This window comes from Mus caroli, unplaced genomic scaffold, assembly GCF_978045245.1.
Source record: "Mus caroli unplaced genomic scaffold, Mus_caroli_1 scaffold_14, whole genome shotgun sequence".
Lineage (NCBI taxonomy): Eukaryota > Metazoa > Chordata > Mammalia > Rodentia > Muridae > Mus > Mus caroli.
Genome location: NW_028227269.1, coordinates 71,627,501 through 71,642,328, shown reverse-complemented (window position 1 = coordinate 71,642,328; position 14,828 = coordinate 71,627,501). Strand labels below are relative to the sequence as shown.

The window sequence follows — 14,828 nt, the reverse complement described above, 5'->3', positions numbered from 1 at the left end:
AAAGCAACACAATGTGTTCCCTTTAAATAAGTTGCTAACCAAAACCAGTTTAGTATAATCTTAGTATCTCATTCACATTAAAAGAACAGAATGTTTAAATGTCTTGATAGCTGAAATTTTGTAAAAATTAAGGATTCTAAGTATCAAACTTTAATATCAAGCCACAGAATTTACTTTAAATCTTCTATTTCTGCACTCTAAATGCTGGAGCCTGGAGGCCTTTATGAGTGTTAAAAAAGAACTAAGCATGGGTTGTGGTGACAAGCATGTCTCTAGAGCAGAACAAGCCTGCAAAGCAAGCTCTGGGGAATCGAGCATGCAGGTCCAGTTTTGAGGTTACTTCTGTGTTCTGAGGCTCACACTTCACTGTGGAAGGCTGCATAGACCATATAATTGCCTAGAGGCACACTATTTAATATTTAAAGAAAATTTTAATAAGACTGCCTGTAATACTCATTAAAAGCTTTAAAATGACCATTTTTAAAGATTATTTTAACTGACTTTAAGCAAGCCATCTGGCAAACAATATTCCTAATAAGAATCAGCTACTGCATTTGACAACAGCATTAACTCATAAAATTTAAGACATAAATGGAACAGAATTTTCAAACAGGAATATAAAAAGATTTAATAACACAGAACCTAATTAAAAATCTTTTTCCAAACTATTAAAAAAATGAATTTACAGTTAAGATTAAAATAAATGGACTTTTAGCCAACATTATGGCAAATGCAAAGCCATAAACATTCAGACCGTAACATTAAACCCTGTCACATACAGTATAATGTGCTTCCAGTGCTTTTCTGAAGGTTAAAAAGTGACTTTGGGCATAAAGACCAAACTCAGAAAAACAAAGAAAGAAAAGAATTCCAGTAAGTCATCCTTGCATTAAGTGTCGTTCAGGGAATACTTCAAACACTGACCCTTTTAGACATACTTACAGATGCCAATGCTAGCTTCCCTTTTTATAAAAGTCTAACATGAAAACACATAGAAAAATAGTTTCACTTCATTAATACAGACCAATCAAAATAAAATAAATTTAATGAATTTAGTTTGTCAAGGATTGAAAGTAACAAAAAAAAAATTTAACAAAGATTGAAATAATCTATAAAAAAATTTAAAAGTTGAAATCAAAAAACCAAAGTGCAGTGTTATTCTATAAACTATTATATACTGATTAAGTGTAGTCATGAACACAGTGAATCACTAAGAATTATTTAACCACCCTGTTACATGGTCTAAATAGTGAGGAAAATGTGTGCAGTAATGACTTGCAGGTGAAGAAAACAGGAAGTGAGGAGGGAACTCACAAGAACCAGTATAAGCCCCAGATCACACACAATGGACGACACTGGGAAGGACGTCTTACTTCATGCCTCACTGGATTTGAGGGAAGCTTGATGCCAACACAGCTCAAGGAGGCAGCAAGACTCAGTGCTCTGAGGACTGACAGCTCGGGAAGTCCAACTGCTACAAGGCCTGATGGGAGGCAGTGCTGGGGATGACTGCAGTGGCTGAGCACGCTTTCTTCTGCCTCACATGCTGAGACTTGACTTCAGAAGCAAATTTGTTCTATGCATTGAAAGTGGGAAGGGTCTCTCACTACATTTGTATTTATTTTATCTGACTGCATATATGCATGCTACAGAGAACAACTTGTGAAACTTGTCAGTTCTCTCCTTCCAGCAGGTGGGTTGTGAGGCTTGGGAACAAGCACCTTTACCTGCTAGAGCTGGTGACAGCATTTACGATGGGCATTTATGACGAACACTTTCTGCCTAAATAATCCTCTATTTTCTTACCTGCATCTAATTTAAGATGTAACCTTGCCTTTTATTTTACTTCTGGTTAACTATCTTAAAATGCTTTTTGAACAAAGGCACAATAGAAAATACATTTACATTTATTCTATCATAGAATTAACAACACAGCAATTAAGGCTGGAAGCATGTCAATACTCAAGAAATGCCTCATGAAAAATGAATATATGGAGACAGCATAAAAAGAGGACAATGCAGAAAGACTTTCCCAGAAAGGAACATTTTCCAGCTTGTGATGTCATCAGTATCACAAAGGATTATTATAAGTATCAATAATAAAGTATAAATTCTATGAACCACATCTCAAACCACAGCCACTATGGCTATTTGTTAACAAAGTTGAATACAGAGATAACTGCTAGAAAGTACTAATATTCTAATACATTGCATCCAAATATGTTATTTTTGATGCAAAAATATGATATGCAGTCACTACATTTCAACACATAATCAACATATTCGAAACCAGCTTGTTAGGAAACTATTAAGAGAAAATGCTCTAAAAACAATGTTGTAGTAAGTTTAGAGACATATCTAGTGAGTATTATTTATGTTAATCTTAGTTATGTTAATCTTTCATCTGAAAGTGAAATGAATATAGACAAAAGCTGAGAAGGGGAAGAAGGAAGAGAGAGGGAAAGGGAAAGAAGAGGAAAAGGAGAGTGGGGAGTGGGGAAGGGAGGAGGATGAAGGAAGAGCAAGAAGAGGAAGATGCAGGAGGAGGAAGCAGAGGAGGATGAAAAGGGTAGGAGTGTAATACAGCAGAGCTTCACTTTGGCAGCCTTCTTTAAGGTCCACAAACATGTCACGTCCACAAGCATCTTCATTCCTTACGATAAATCACTTTAAATCCTTGATAGAAGTGGGAAAGATTTAAAAGGGAGCATGTGACTATAATTAAAAGTATAATTAAAGTCATTACCATGATTCTATCACTTAATTCTCTTTGGAATAGAAATTGGGTATCAAATTAATGTATTCTATACTAAATTCTAGAAACATGTCCATTTTCTAGAGCAGACACTATAAATGAAGTGGCCATCATCAACCCACAGAGGGACAGAATCTGCACCCCATCCCCTGAGATGGCGCAGGTTCTGTCATTGATCAGTAGGTGTGCTGTGCCCCTTTCCCAGCCCAAGCCTTCAAACCACGGGGTGTCTACTTCTTCACTCCTAGACTACTGCTCCTACAGCTCTAAGATACTGTAAACATGTCCAACTACACAACTGCAGAGGCCACATGGGCAGCAAGGAGACCTGCAGAGGACAGGATTTCAAAAACTCACATGAATTGTTTAGATATCTTACATAGATGTCTTACTATGTATCCCTGGATGCCCTGGAACTTACTCTGTAGACTAGGCTGGCCTCGAACTCACAGAGATCTACCTGCCTCTGCCTCCTGACTGCTGGGATTAAAGGTGAGTGCCACCATACCCAAGTGACTCACAGAATTGTTAAACATAAATATTATATGGATGAGGGGTAGAGAAATAACTATCAGAATAAAAGTCAAGCTTGCTCAGCAGATAACGGCCCTGACTTGCCTCATAAGCCCAACTACCTGAGTTCAGAACCCAGGAAATGGTTGGAGGAGAGGACCAAGTCAACACCAATGTCCTCTGGCCTCCCCATACACACCATGGCAGGCATATGCTCTCACCCAGTACCATACTTGTGCACAACAATAATAAATAAAATTTTAAAAATAATTTAAAGTATTGGAAAAAAGTAGAAAGTAAACTAGAGCAGGAACACTCTGAACTGCATTGTCCTTACCAGCTCATCTAAAAAGGCCTGCTTGTTCTTCCTTTTCAGAACCTGCTGCAGCTCTTCTTCCTTCTGTATGAACAGTCGTCGCTGCTCACTTTCTTGGCGTTCTACCTCCAATGCTTCCTCCAACTCCTCCTGCTCCCGCGTCTAAACAGACATTTCCATAGGAAAGGAATGAATTCACCCGCCAACAGCAATCCTTTACCATGGTCTTCTACTTTATTTACTAGAAGCATAAAGCATATTAATCACTTATGCTTTAATAATGTAACAACTCTATACAGAACAACTAGGACACTTGTTATTTTTTTAATTTTTAATATTTTTTTATTACGTATTTTCCTCAATTACATTTCCAATGCTATCCCAAAAGTCCCCCATACCCTCCCCCACTTCCCTACCCACCCATTCCCATTCTTTTGGCCCTGGCATTCCCCTGTATTGGGGCATATAAAGTTTGCATGACACTTGTTATTTTTTATGTGAGCATGTACTTACTATCCTAGGGAAGGACCGACACCAAACCAAGTACACTAAGCCCAGAGCAGAAACGGAATAACTAGTTAATAGTGGGCAGCAGGGGCGGGGTTGGGTTAATTTGTAATTATTATAGACAATTTAAGTCATGCATTCATAGAACTTAACATGACTTTTCTTAATTCATGTATTAGGCTAATTCATCCTTCAACAAAACACCACATTTTCAAGGAGAAAAAGGAGCTGCACTCTAATACTATAGCCTCATTATGTGCAAAATTAAACAAGGTCAACTGTATTCTGAGGACAGCAAATCCACACCTCAAGTGAGCTCATTTTCAAAGCCATTTCAATTTCCTCTCCTCTCTTGTTCTCCTTAAGTCAGCTGCTAAGTATTGTGAGCATGTCTCCTAATCAATTTTACCAATTCCTAAACCCCTGTTATGTAAGTCAATGTACTTCACACAAGCTTCTACGTTAAGAAGGGAATCCAACTTTATCCAGAAGGGTTATTAGTAAGAGCAAACATAGGAAGATAGAACTTCATGTTGTCGGAGTGCCTCCAATCAGCACATCAAGTGTGGCTACAGCACACACAGTGTACGTAGTAATGACACTATTGATATGGGGATAAGTTTTCCTTGAGACTACAAGTAAAATTATAAACAGATTAAAGATCCACATCCTGGTACTAATAAATATGACTTCATTTTTGGTGAGGTACTCCAATCCTATTTCACACTCTCTCATCTGTGGGTGTTAGGTGTGTGTGTGTGTGTGTGTGTGTGTGTGTGTGTCTCATTTGCAATGCCCATAAGGGTCAGGACATTACTGAGAGGCCATGGGGAGGGGCTTTCAGAGAGTGAAGTGAGATTGCTCTGGCATGAAGAGTTCAAATGAAATAATGGACTAGTAATGGTTAAACTGGGAGTAAAGGGCAGGGTAAAGGAGGTATAATGGAGAAGAATAAAAACACTAACGACCTTTCAAAAAGATATATGGAAGCACACCACCACCACCACTACTACTACAACTACAAAAGCTTTCTACAATATAAAATATACATAAAGAGTTAAAATTAAAAATTATGCTATAACAGAACAATACCCCTAATAAACTTGAGAGATTAGAAAATAAAAACCCCAATTCCAGGTATGAGTTACTTCTTTTGGAATTATTGGCCAGTGAGATTCCATAGACCTCCAAACAATACAGGCTATAATCAATACTACTAGTTATATTCCATAATTTGAAAGTGAGAAGGAGAGTCCTAAAATCAGGCCAGTATGGAACTAGGAACTTTATCCGACTACTCTATCCAGCTTTCAGGGCACTGGAAGATGCTCTCTGCATGCTAGCGGAAGAGAGAGCAATCATCACCCTGACTGCCATGAACTCTGAGTGTTAGCCATGCCCACTGTGCAATAGTGACACAAATGTCATGAGAGTGACCAACCACTTCCTCACTGATTTAAGTCCTGCGCCATAAGATGGAATCCTTACTTGGCACCATTGTTGAATTTGTGGATAGACAGGTAATAGGCCCTAAGAGAGAATCTACTACTATTATGCCACTAAATAGATATAATGTCAAAGTGTCTCTTAATGACTTAGTGTTTTACCCATAGATCAATGTATCTATTAACCCTAATTTGAGAATCTTTTATTTAAATTAGGTAGAGATTGACAGTGTTCCATAACTGGCCAGGGAGCAGAAACTACTCCCATGCTCATGGATTGGCAGGATCAACATTGTAAAAATGGCTATCTTGCCAAAAGCAATCTACAGATTCAATGCAATCCCCATCAAAATTCCAACTCAATTCTTCAACGAATTAGAAAGTGCAATCTGCAAATTCATCTGGAATAACAAAAAACCTAGGATAGCAAAAACTCTTCTCAAGGATAAAAGAACCTCTGGTGGAATCACCATGCCGGACCTAAAGCTTTACTACAGAGCAATTGTGATAAAAACTGTGTGGTACTGGTATAGTGACAGACAAATAGACCAATGGAATAGAATTGAAGACCCAGAAATGAACCCACACACCTACGGTCACTTGATCTTCGACAAGGGAGCTAAAAACATCCAGTGGAAGAAAGACAGCATTTTCAACAAATGGTGCTGGCACAACTGGTTGTTAACATGTAGAAGAATGCGAATCGATCCATTCCTATCTCCTTGTACTAAGATCAAGTCTAAGTGGATCAAGGAACTTCACATAAAACCAGAGACACTGAAACTTATAGAGGAGAAAGTGGGGAAAAGCCTTGAAGATATGGGCACAGGGGAAAAATTCTTGAATAGAACAGCAATGGCTTGTGCTGTAAGATCAAGAATTGACAAGTGGGACCTCATGAAACTGCAAAGCTTCTGCAAGGCAAAAGACACCATCAATAAGACAAAAAAACCACCAACAGATTGGGAAAGGATCTTTACCTATCCTAAATCAGATAAGGGACTAATATCTAATATATATAAAGAACTCAAGAAGGTGGACTCCAGAAAGTCAAATAACCCCATTAAAAAATGGGGCTCAGAACTGAACAAAGAATTCTCACATGAAGAATACCGAATGGCAGAGAAGCACCTGAAAAAATGTTCAACATCCTTAATCATCAGGGAAATGCAAATCAAAACAACCCTGAGATTCCACCTCACACCAGTCAGAATGGCTAAGATCAAAAATTCAGGTGACAGCAGATGCTGGCGAGGATGTGGAGAAAGAGGAACACTCCTCCATTGTTGGTGGGATTGCAAGCTTGTACAACCACTCTGGAAATCAGTCTGGTGGTTCCTCAGAAAATTGGACATAGTACTACCGGAGGATCCAGCAATACCTCTCCTGGGCATATATCCAGAAGATGTCCCAACCGGTAAGAAGGACACATGCTCCACTATGTTCATAGCAGCCCTATTTATAATAGCCAGAAGCTGGAAAGAACCCAGATGTCCCTCAACAGAGGAATGGATACAGAAATTATGGTACATTTACACAATGGAGTACTACTCAGCTATTAAAAAGAATGAATTTATGAAATTCCTAGCCAAATGGATGGACCTGGAGGGCATCATCTTGAGTGAGGTAACACAATCACAAAGGAACTCACACAATATGTATTCACTGATAAGTGGATATTAGCCCAAAACTTAGGATACCCAAGATATAAGATACAATTTGCTAAACGCATGAAACTCAAGAAGAATGAAGACCAAAATGTGGACACTGTGCCCCTTCTTAGAATTGGGAACAAAACACCCATGGAAGGAGTTACAGAGACAAAGTTTGGAGCTGTGATGAAAGGATGGACCATCTAGAGACTGCCATATCCAGGGATCCATCCCATAATCAGCTTCTAAACGCGGACACCATTGCATACACTAGCAAGATTTTGCTGAAAGGACCCAAATATAGCTGTCTCTTGTGAGACTATGCAGGGGCCTAGCAAACACAGGAGTGGATGCTCACAGTCAGCTATTGGATGGATCACAGGGCTCCCAATGGAGAAGCTAGAGAAAGTACCCAAGGAGCTAAAGGGATCTGCAACCCTATAGTTGGAACAACATGATGAACTAACCAGTACCCCAGAGCTCTTGTCTCTAGCTGCATATGTATCAAAAGATGGCCTAGAGTCGGCCATCAATGGAAAGAGAGGCCCACTGGACTTGCAAACTTTATATGCCCCAATATAGGGGAATGCCAGGGCCAAAAGAATGTGAATGGGTGGGTAGGGAAGTGGGGGGCGCTATGGGGGACTTTTGGGATAGCACTGGAAATGTAATTGAGGAAAATATGTAATAAAAAATATTAAAAATTAAAAAAAAAAAAAAAAGAAACTACGAGACTGAAGAATGCTCAGTCCTAAAGGGAACGTATATCCTACAACCCTCCTCCTAAGGCTGAGAGATCAATGGAGAAGAGGCAGCCGGGAGAGTCTATGAGCCTGAAGCAGTAGATGACTATAAAAACAATGTCTTCTGAACATGTCAGAGCAGCCCAAGCTAGACCGAATCCCAGCACAGAGAGGAAGATGGGCACACAATCCCACCTCTGGTCATGGAGCTATTGACTGTAGCTGCTGTGAGAGAAACAAAGAACTTTCTCTGGGAGTGCTGCTACTGGTAAGTCGCCACTCTCTGGTAGAAGACCACACATACAAGAATATTTGAGCAGCACAAATTTCTTTTGAAATACTTTTGTAAAGGACACAAAGATGGGTGTGTAGAGCAGGGAGGGGTAAATTGAGAAAGAGATGAAAAGAGTGGGGGGTGGAACACATTATATGAAATGCTCAAAGAACTAATAAAATCTTTTTAAATATTATGTGAAAGATATTACTCATACAAAAGAAGAAAATACTTAGCAACCAACCAGCTTTAATTTGTTTTTCTGAATGACATCTTTGTTTTCTTTTTGATATATTTCCATTTTCTTTTTAGTGTTCTCCAAATCCACATTGTTGGTCAAATTGAAAACTGTAACAAAAAGGAAACAATGTCATGAATTTTAATAGTTTTAATATAAATCTTAAGGTGATTATAAAAGCCAAAGCTTCCGAATTTTGACTTCTTACTCATGGGATTAACAGTCTTTATGGTTCTATTTGTGTCTTTTATCTATCTATCCTATCAAGTCACTCATGACTACCTTGACTCTACCTATCTTCTAATCTCTACCCTCTACAGACACTGGCACTTATGTGGTACACCTAGGGACACATACATGAACACCCGAACAAACCTAAACTTAATAAAAATAAATCAAAGACTAACTTACCTTTATTGCAAACATCTATAGAATATGTGATACAGACACTTCATCTAATTATCTCACTTAGCCTAATTCATACATGACAGAACTAGGGTTGTGTTTTTTCATTTATTAAATGTGTGGGTGTGTGTGTGTGTGTGTGTGTGTGTGTGCACGTGTAGTGCACATGGGTGTTCTACAGAATGTGTGAAGGTCAGAATACAACTTGCAGGTATCAGTTCTCTCCTTCCATCATGTGGTTTCCAGGAATGGAGCTCCAGTCATCAGCCTTGCAGCAGGTACCTTTACCCACTGATCCATCTCACCAGTCCCAGATGTGGTCTAAAACTAACAAATAGCTCAGCCACAGTATATGGCTAATAATCTCTAGAACCAGGACTGTGATGTAGGTAAATCCCCAAATCTGAACTTTTATCAACAAGGAATGTGTTGTTTCTGCAAATGCTTGCCTAGCTGAGTATTTTCCCCTTATAGAAGCTCCACATATCTAAGACTGTAGCTTTAAAATCTACACAGAGAGCATCAATATTGAGATCTGACCCCCACCATCTCCATCTTAATCACCAGCTCTTCCTTCACCTCACTTTGCACTGACAATTCCCCTTCTGCGAATGCCAAAAACATTACTTCTTAGCAGTCTCTTCAGCTTGTCCACTTTCTACCCTATATTTTTTCAATGTACATGTTTTGTTAGACCTACTAGAATGTTCATTTACTACTGATTTAAACTTGGTGTTAAATATAATTAAAAACACAAGTAAACTTCAATTCTAAGTGAAATGTATATGGCTAGATGAAATTCATTTCTTTTATAAATACCACAATAAATCCCAATAAAAGCAAAACAGACTGTTTATTTCATTTTCACTTAGAAAATAAAGGCATTAGCGATATAATAGATGTAAATCATGATCACAGATAATACAACCTCTTTCTCTCAAAAATAAAGATCATAAAATTGAATTACTAACATAAAAGCTTCTTAGATGAAGCAAGCTTATTCATGTCACAGTGAACCACAATGTCATGAGAGCCTCAGAGAAGGAACAGCAGCTAACTCTAACAATCATTTGACTTTCTATCTGTTTGCTACTGTAGCTCAGATGTTGACCTGACTCTAATCAAGAATTAGATGCAAACAAAAAAACCTATTATATTTTCTGGAAGATTTAACATTATTTAAGTACAATTTTAAAGTCTTTTGACATTCAGAATTTACAATTAAAGCCCTCTGGGCTTTCTCATCCTTTTAAAATAAGTATTCTCTGCACTCAAAGAATAATCTGTTTATTATGAAGCTAAGAACAAGTGTTTGAGATGATCCCTGGGGCAAGGAGGAACAGAAAGTTCTATGTGCATATTGTCATGCTCACAGAGAAGGGCCTGTTGTTATTGCCACAAGAAAGCTCATCTTCACGTGTACCTTCTAGTGTAAGTTTTTGATACCATCATTCAAATTTTCACATTTCAATTTTTATGTGTGCTATTTACGGAACTTATAATGGCATTTATATAACAGAATGTCTTCATCCCCATTTTCTGCCTCCTCAAACATTGACCTGAGCTAACCTCCTGTTTCTAAACCTCGTGTGTATGTGTAAGTTTCTACACTTCTACTACACAACCAAAGTCAAAGCGCTTTCACACCTGTCAAAAACAGCTCTAGACGTCCTTATTGGCAATGGGCTAGTAGCCATTGATTTGTTTGTTTGTTTTATAACAAGAGTTTCCTTTGCAATCCAGGCTGGCCTATAACTCATGGCCATGTTGCCTGCCTTTTGGTACTAGAATTGCATGAATATACTACCACACCAATACCATGCCAAAACCTACATGCTACTCTCTTATCTCTGACTATTTCTCAGTACTCCATATTTCAGACATAGACTACTAACTACTCATCAGGCCTATCATATATTTTCAAAGGACTGTGAGTGAGAAAAGTCTACTAGGTAAACTATTTATCAGCAATATGAACTTGTTCATAATACTTGAGCTCTTTGTGCTTGTTCTCCATATACAAGAAAAAAGCTTAGAGGGCCTGTTTTAGAATTTTGAAAATTACAGTGGGTATGAAGCTCACTCTGGTCATCAGTAGGTGTCAATTAAACTAACATTTTTTTCTTTTGAGTAGCAGCAAAAGTCAATACAGACATCAAAGTATCTTTGAAAGGATGAATAAAGCAAAAGTAGACAGCAACAGAAAGCAGATTCTGAAAGAGTTTTATTCCTACATTAACAACCAGAACAATGCCACACACACACACACAACAAAGTGACAGAACCAAACTAATATCTTTATTCCAACCCTCTTTCCAGCAGGCGCCCTGTATAACAAGACAAACCAATAAAAAAAACGTGATTTTTATAACTTGCATTGCCTTTTGTTGGGGGAAGGGGCGTGTAGAGAGTGCAGGTACACATATGTGTGCATTGATGTGGAGTACAAAGGGCAAGCTTAGGCATCATTTTTTTTCCAATGGGGACATTAACCTTGTATCTTTTTTTTCTCCCCAGAGATAGGGTTTCTCTGTGTACTCCTAGCTGTCCTGGAACTTGTTCTGTAGACCAGGCTGGCCTTGAACTGGCAGAGATTCACCTGCCTCTGCCTCCTGAGTGCTGAGATCAAAGGATTGCATCATCACCACCTGGTGTCCACCTTGTTTCCTGAGACAACATGTATCACTGACCTAGAATGTGCCACATGGGTTAGGATGGCAGGCCTCAAGACCCGTGGATCTGCTGTCTGTGCCTCTTATGTGCTGAGATTACAAGCACAAGTCAGGACAGCTGATCTTCTCACCTGGGTCTCAGGGGTCAAACTCAGGTCCTCATGCTTACAGAACAGGCACTTTGCCAACTCTTCCTGCTCTCCAACTTGCACTGTCTTGATTAGTACCACTTAACAGAAGTGTTCAAGGTCATGTTCCAAGTCTTCCTACCTCACTTCTGATGCCAACTCTGAGTGAATATCCTCTCTACAACGTCCTCTTTACTATGGCCACCACTACTGTCCATTCTGAGTTCCTTATTTCTTATCAATACTACTGAAACCATCTTTTAAAAATCTCACTGGCTCCCTGTGAGCCACCGACTAAATCTTACTGACAGCCAAGTTTACAAAGTTTCTCATTTCATATAAACCTCTTGAAAATTTATGTATTTATATAATAAGTATGGGTATTTTAGCCAGGTGGTGGTGGCACACACCTTTAATTCCAGCACTCAGACAGGCAGATCTCTGTGAGTTTGAGGCCAGCTTGGTCTACAGAGCTAGTTCCAGAACAGTCAAGCATACACTGAGAAACCCTGTCTCAAAAAAAAAAAAAAAAAAAAGGGTGTTTTGCCTACATGCATGTCTGTGCAACACATGCATGCCTGGTGGCCTTGGAGGCAGGAAGAAGGCTTAAGAACTCCTGGGATCAGAGTTACAGACAGTTGTGTGATACCACCTGAGTGCTGGATCAAACCCGGGTCCTCTGAAGAACAGCCATACTCTTAATCAGTGAACTCTCTCTCCAGCCTTTTAAACAAAGAATAACTGAATATATGTATCGGATACAATGTAATATTTGGCATATGTAAACCTACGGAATTACTACAGCAATCTGATGAGCAAACCTATCCTATCACATGCTCTCTTTTTCTGTAGTAGGGCCATTTAACAGGTGGTGTCTAATTGTGATTTTTAACTGCATTTTCCTGATAATTAGTGATGCTGAGGATCGCTGCATATACCTATTGGTTAGGTTGTCTGGGTGTCTGTTTTAGTGATATCTACTTGTCAATAAGGTTATTTTCATTCTTGCTATAGTTATTAAGTTCGTATAAATTTCAGAGATGTGATGGCTTGAGTGATATGTGCCCATAGAGTCAGACATTTGAAAAGCATGGTCCCAGATGGTGGTGCTGTTTGGGAAGGCTTAAAGATATAGCCTTGTTGTAACAAGTGCAACATTGGAAGCAGGCTTTGAGAGTTTAAAGACTCTCACCATTTCCCATGTATTCTCTCTCTGCTTCAAGCTTGTGGTTCAAACCTTTAATCCCAGCACTTGGGAGGCAGAAGCAGGCGGATTTCTGAGTTCGAGGCCAGCCTGGTCTACAGAGTGAGTTCCAGGACAGCCAGGGCTATATAGAGGAACCCTGTCTCGAACCCCCCCTCCCCAAAAAAGATGTGAGTCCTCAGCTTCTTTCTGCTCAAGCCACCATGTCTGCGGCTTCCTGTCATGCTTCCCTATCATGCTGACAATGGACTTTTATCCCTCTGGGACAGTTAGCCAAAGCAAAGTCTTTCTTGTAAAAGTTACCTAGGCCATGGTATTTTATCACAGCAGTAAAAAAGGAACTACTAATGCAGTTAGTGGTAGCGCTATCATCTGCAAATGGCTCCTCTGCTTCTGTGGACTGTCTTTATTTATCATCTCCTTTGCTCTGGTGAAGCCTTTTAATGATGAGTCCTCTCCTCTTCTTCCTCTCCTTTTCTCCTGTCCAGCACCAGTGTGGTGGTTTGAGTAAGAATAGCCCTCACAGGCTCATATGTTTGAATCCTTGGTTCCCCGTTGGTGGAACTGTTTGGGAAGGATGAGGAAGGATTGTGACCTTGTTAGAGGAGCTGTATCACTGGGAGCAGGCTTTGAGGCTTCAAAAGACGCAAATCATTTCCAGTGTGCTCTTGTCTCCTGAGTGTAAATCAAGATATGAGCTCTCACCTGCTGCTCCTCCCTCCTGCCTTCACTCCACCAATATGGATCCTAACCTGCAACTCTGTCTTTCATAAAAGGCCGTGGTCAACCATAGAAAAGAATACAGGCAGTCACTCTCTAATTGAATAAAGTCCAGTCTTTAGTTGGAGTTTGGCTTCTTATATAAATCATAACTACTACCTACAGTGCTGTTTCTATTTTTTAAAGAAAAACAAAAGCATAGTTATATAATTCTGGAATAAACTGCATAATATAATAAGCACAATTGGCCTGAGAAAGCTTGATCACTGGAGCAAATAATTTATGGTGCATAACTGAGCTGGAGAGCAGAACAGAGACGTACTTGAGAACAACTTTTTTTTTTAAAATGTGTTTGTTTGGTTTTTTTTTTTTTTTTTACTGTGTTCTTATTTTTTTAAGATTTACTTATTGTTATATGCAAGTACACTGCAGCTGTCTTCAGAAACACCAGAGGAGGACATCAGATCTCATTATGGATGATTGTGAGCCACCATGTGGTTGGTGGGATTTGAACTCAGGACCTTCAGAAGAGCAGTCAGTATTCTTAACTGCTGAGCCATTTCTCCAGCCCTGACAACAGCTTTAATGGAAAGCATTTAGCACGCATCACTGTGCTTCAGCATGAGTCAGCACAGTCTATGGAAGAACAGGGAAATGTAAAAAGCTCCAATGAGACAACTAACTAGACAATGGTTGAGAATTTCTACCTACTTTAAAAATACATCCTCATAAAATATACATAATAGGATATTGATTTTCAAGTCAAATGCACTGATAGTTTTTGTATCTGGTGATACAGGGTAAGATGGTGGCTCATTGGTTAACTGCTTGCTATACAAGCATAAGAACCTAAGTTTGGATCCCCAGCATCCACAGAAAAACCAAGGCACAGTAGCATATACCTGTAACTCAAACACTGAGATTCAGAGACAGGAAATTCCAGGGATTTGACCACCAACCAACCAGTCTAGCCAATAGGTGAGCTCCACATTCAGCAAGAAACCCTGTCTTAAATAGTTGAGACTAAGAGACAAAGATACCATCACTTACCTCTGGCCTCCATGTGCATATGCATGGGTATATATACCAACATACACATACACAGAAACAGAGAAAAATATGATAGACCAGGTATGATGGTACATGCCTATAATCTCAGACACTGGGAACCAGAGGCAAAAAGATTCTTTGTAAGCTCAAAGCCAACTTGACATATATTAACAGTTATCAGATAGAGACTCCATCTCAAAGAAAAG

At 39.2% G+C, this 14,828-nt stretch overlaps 1 protein-coding gene across 1 annotated transcript in view; it reads right to left on the bottom strand.

Annotated features, from left to right (window-relative positions):
- The window catches only part of Mnat1 (MNAT1 component of CDK activating kinase), a 145,031-nt gene that overhangs the window by 81,876 nt on the left and 48,327 nt on the right, over positions 1-14,828 (bottom strand). Inside the window, exons 4-5 of the mRNA XM_085830458.1 lie at positions 8,450-8,553; positions 3,606-3,746 (exon numbers count right to left, since the gene is read on the bottom strand). Coding sequence (XP_085686584.1) covers positions 3,606-3,746; positions 8,450-8,553 — 245 coding nt within the window. The remainder of the gene's footprint in view (positions 1-3,605; positions 3,747-8,449; positions 8,554-14,828) is intronic.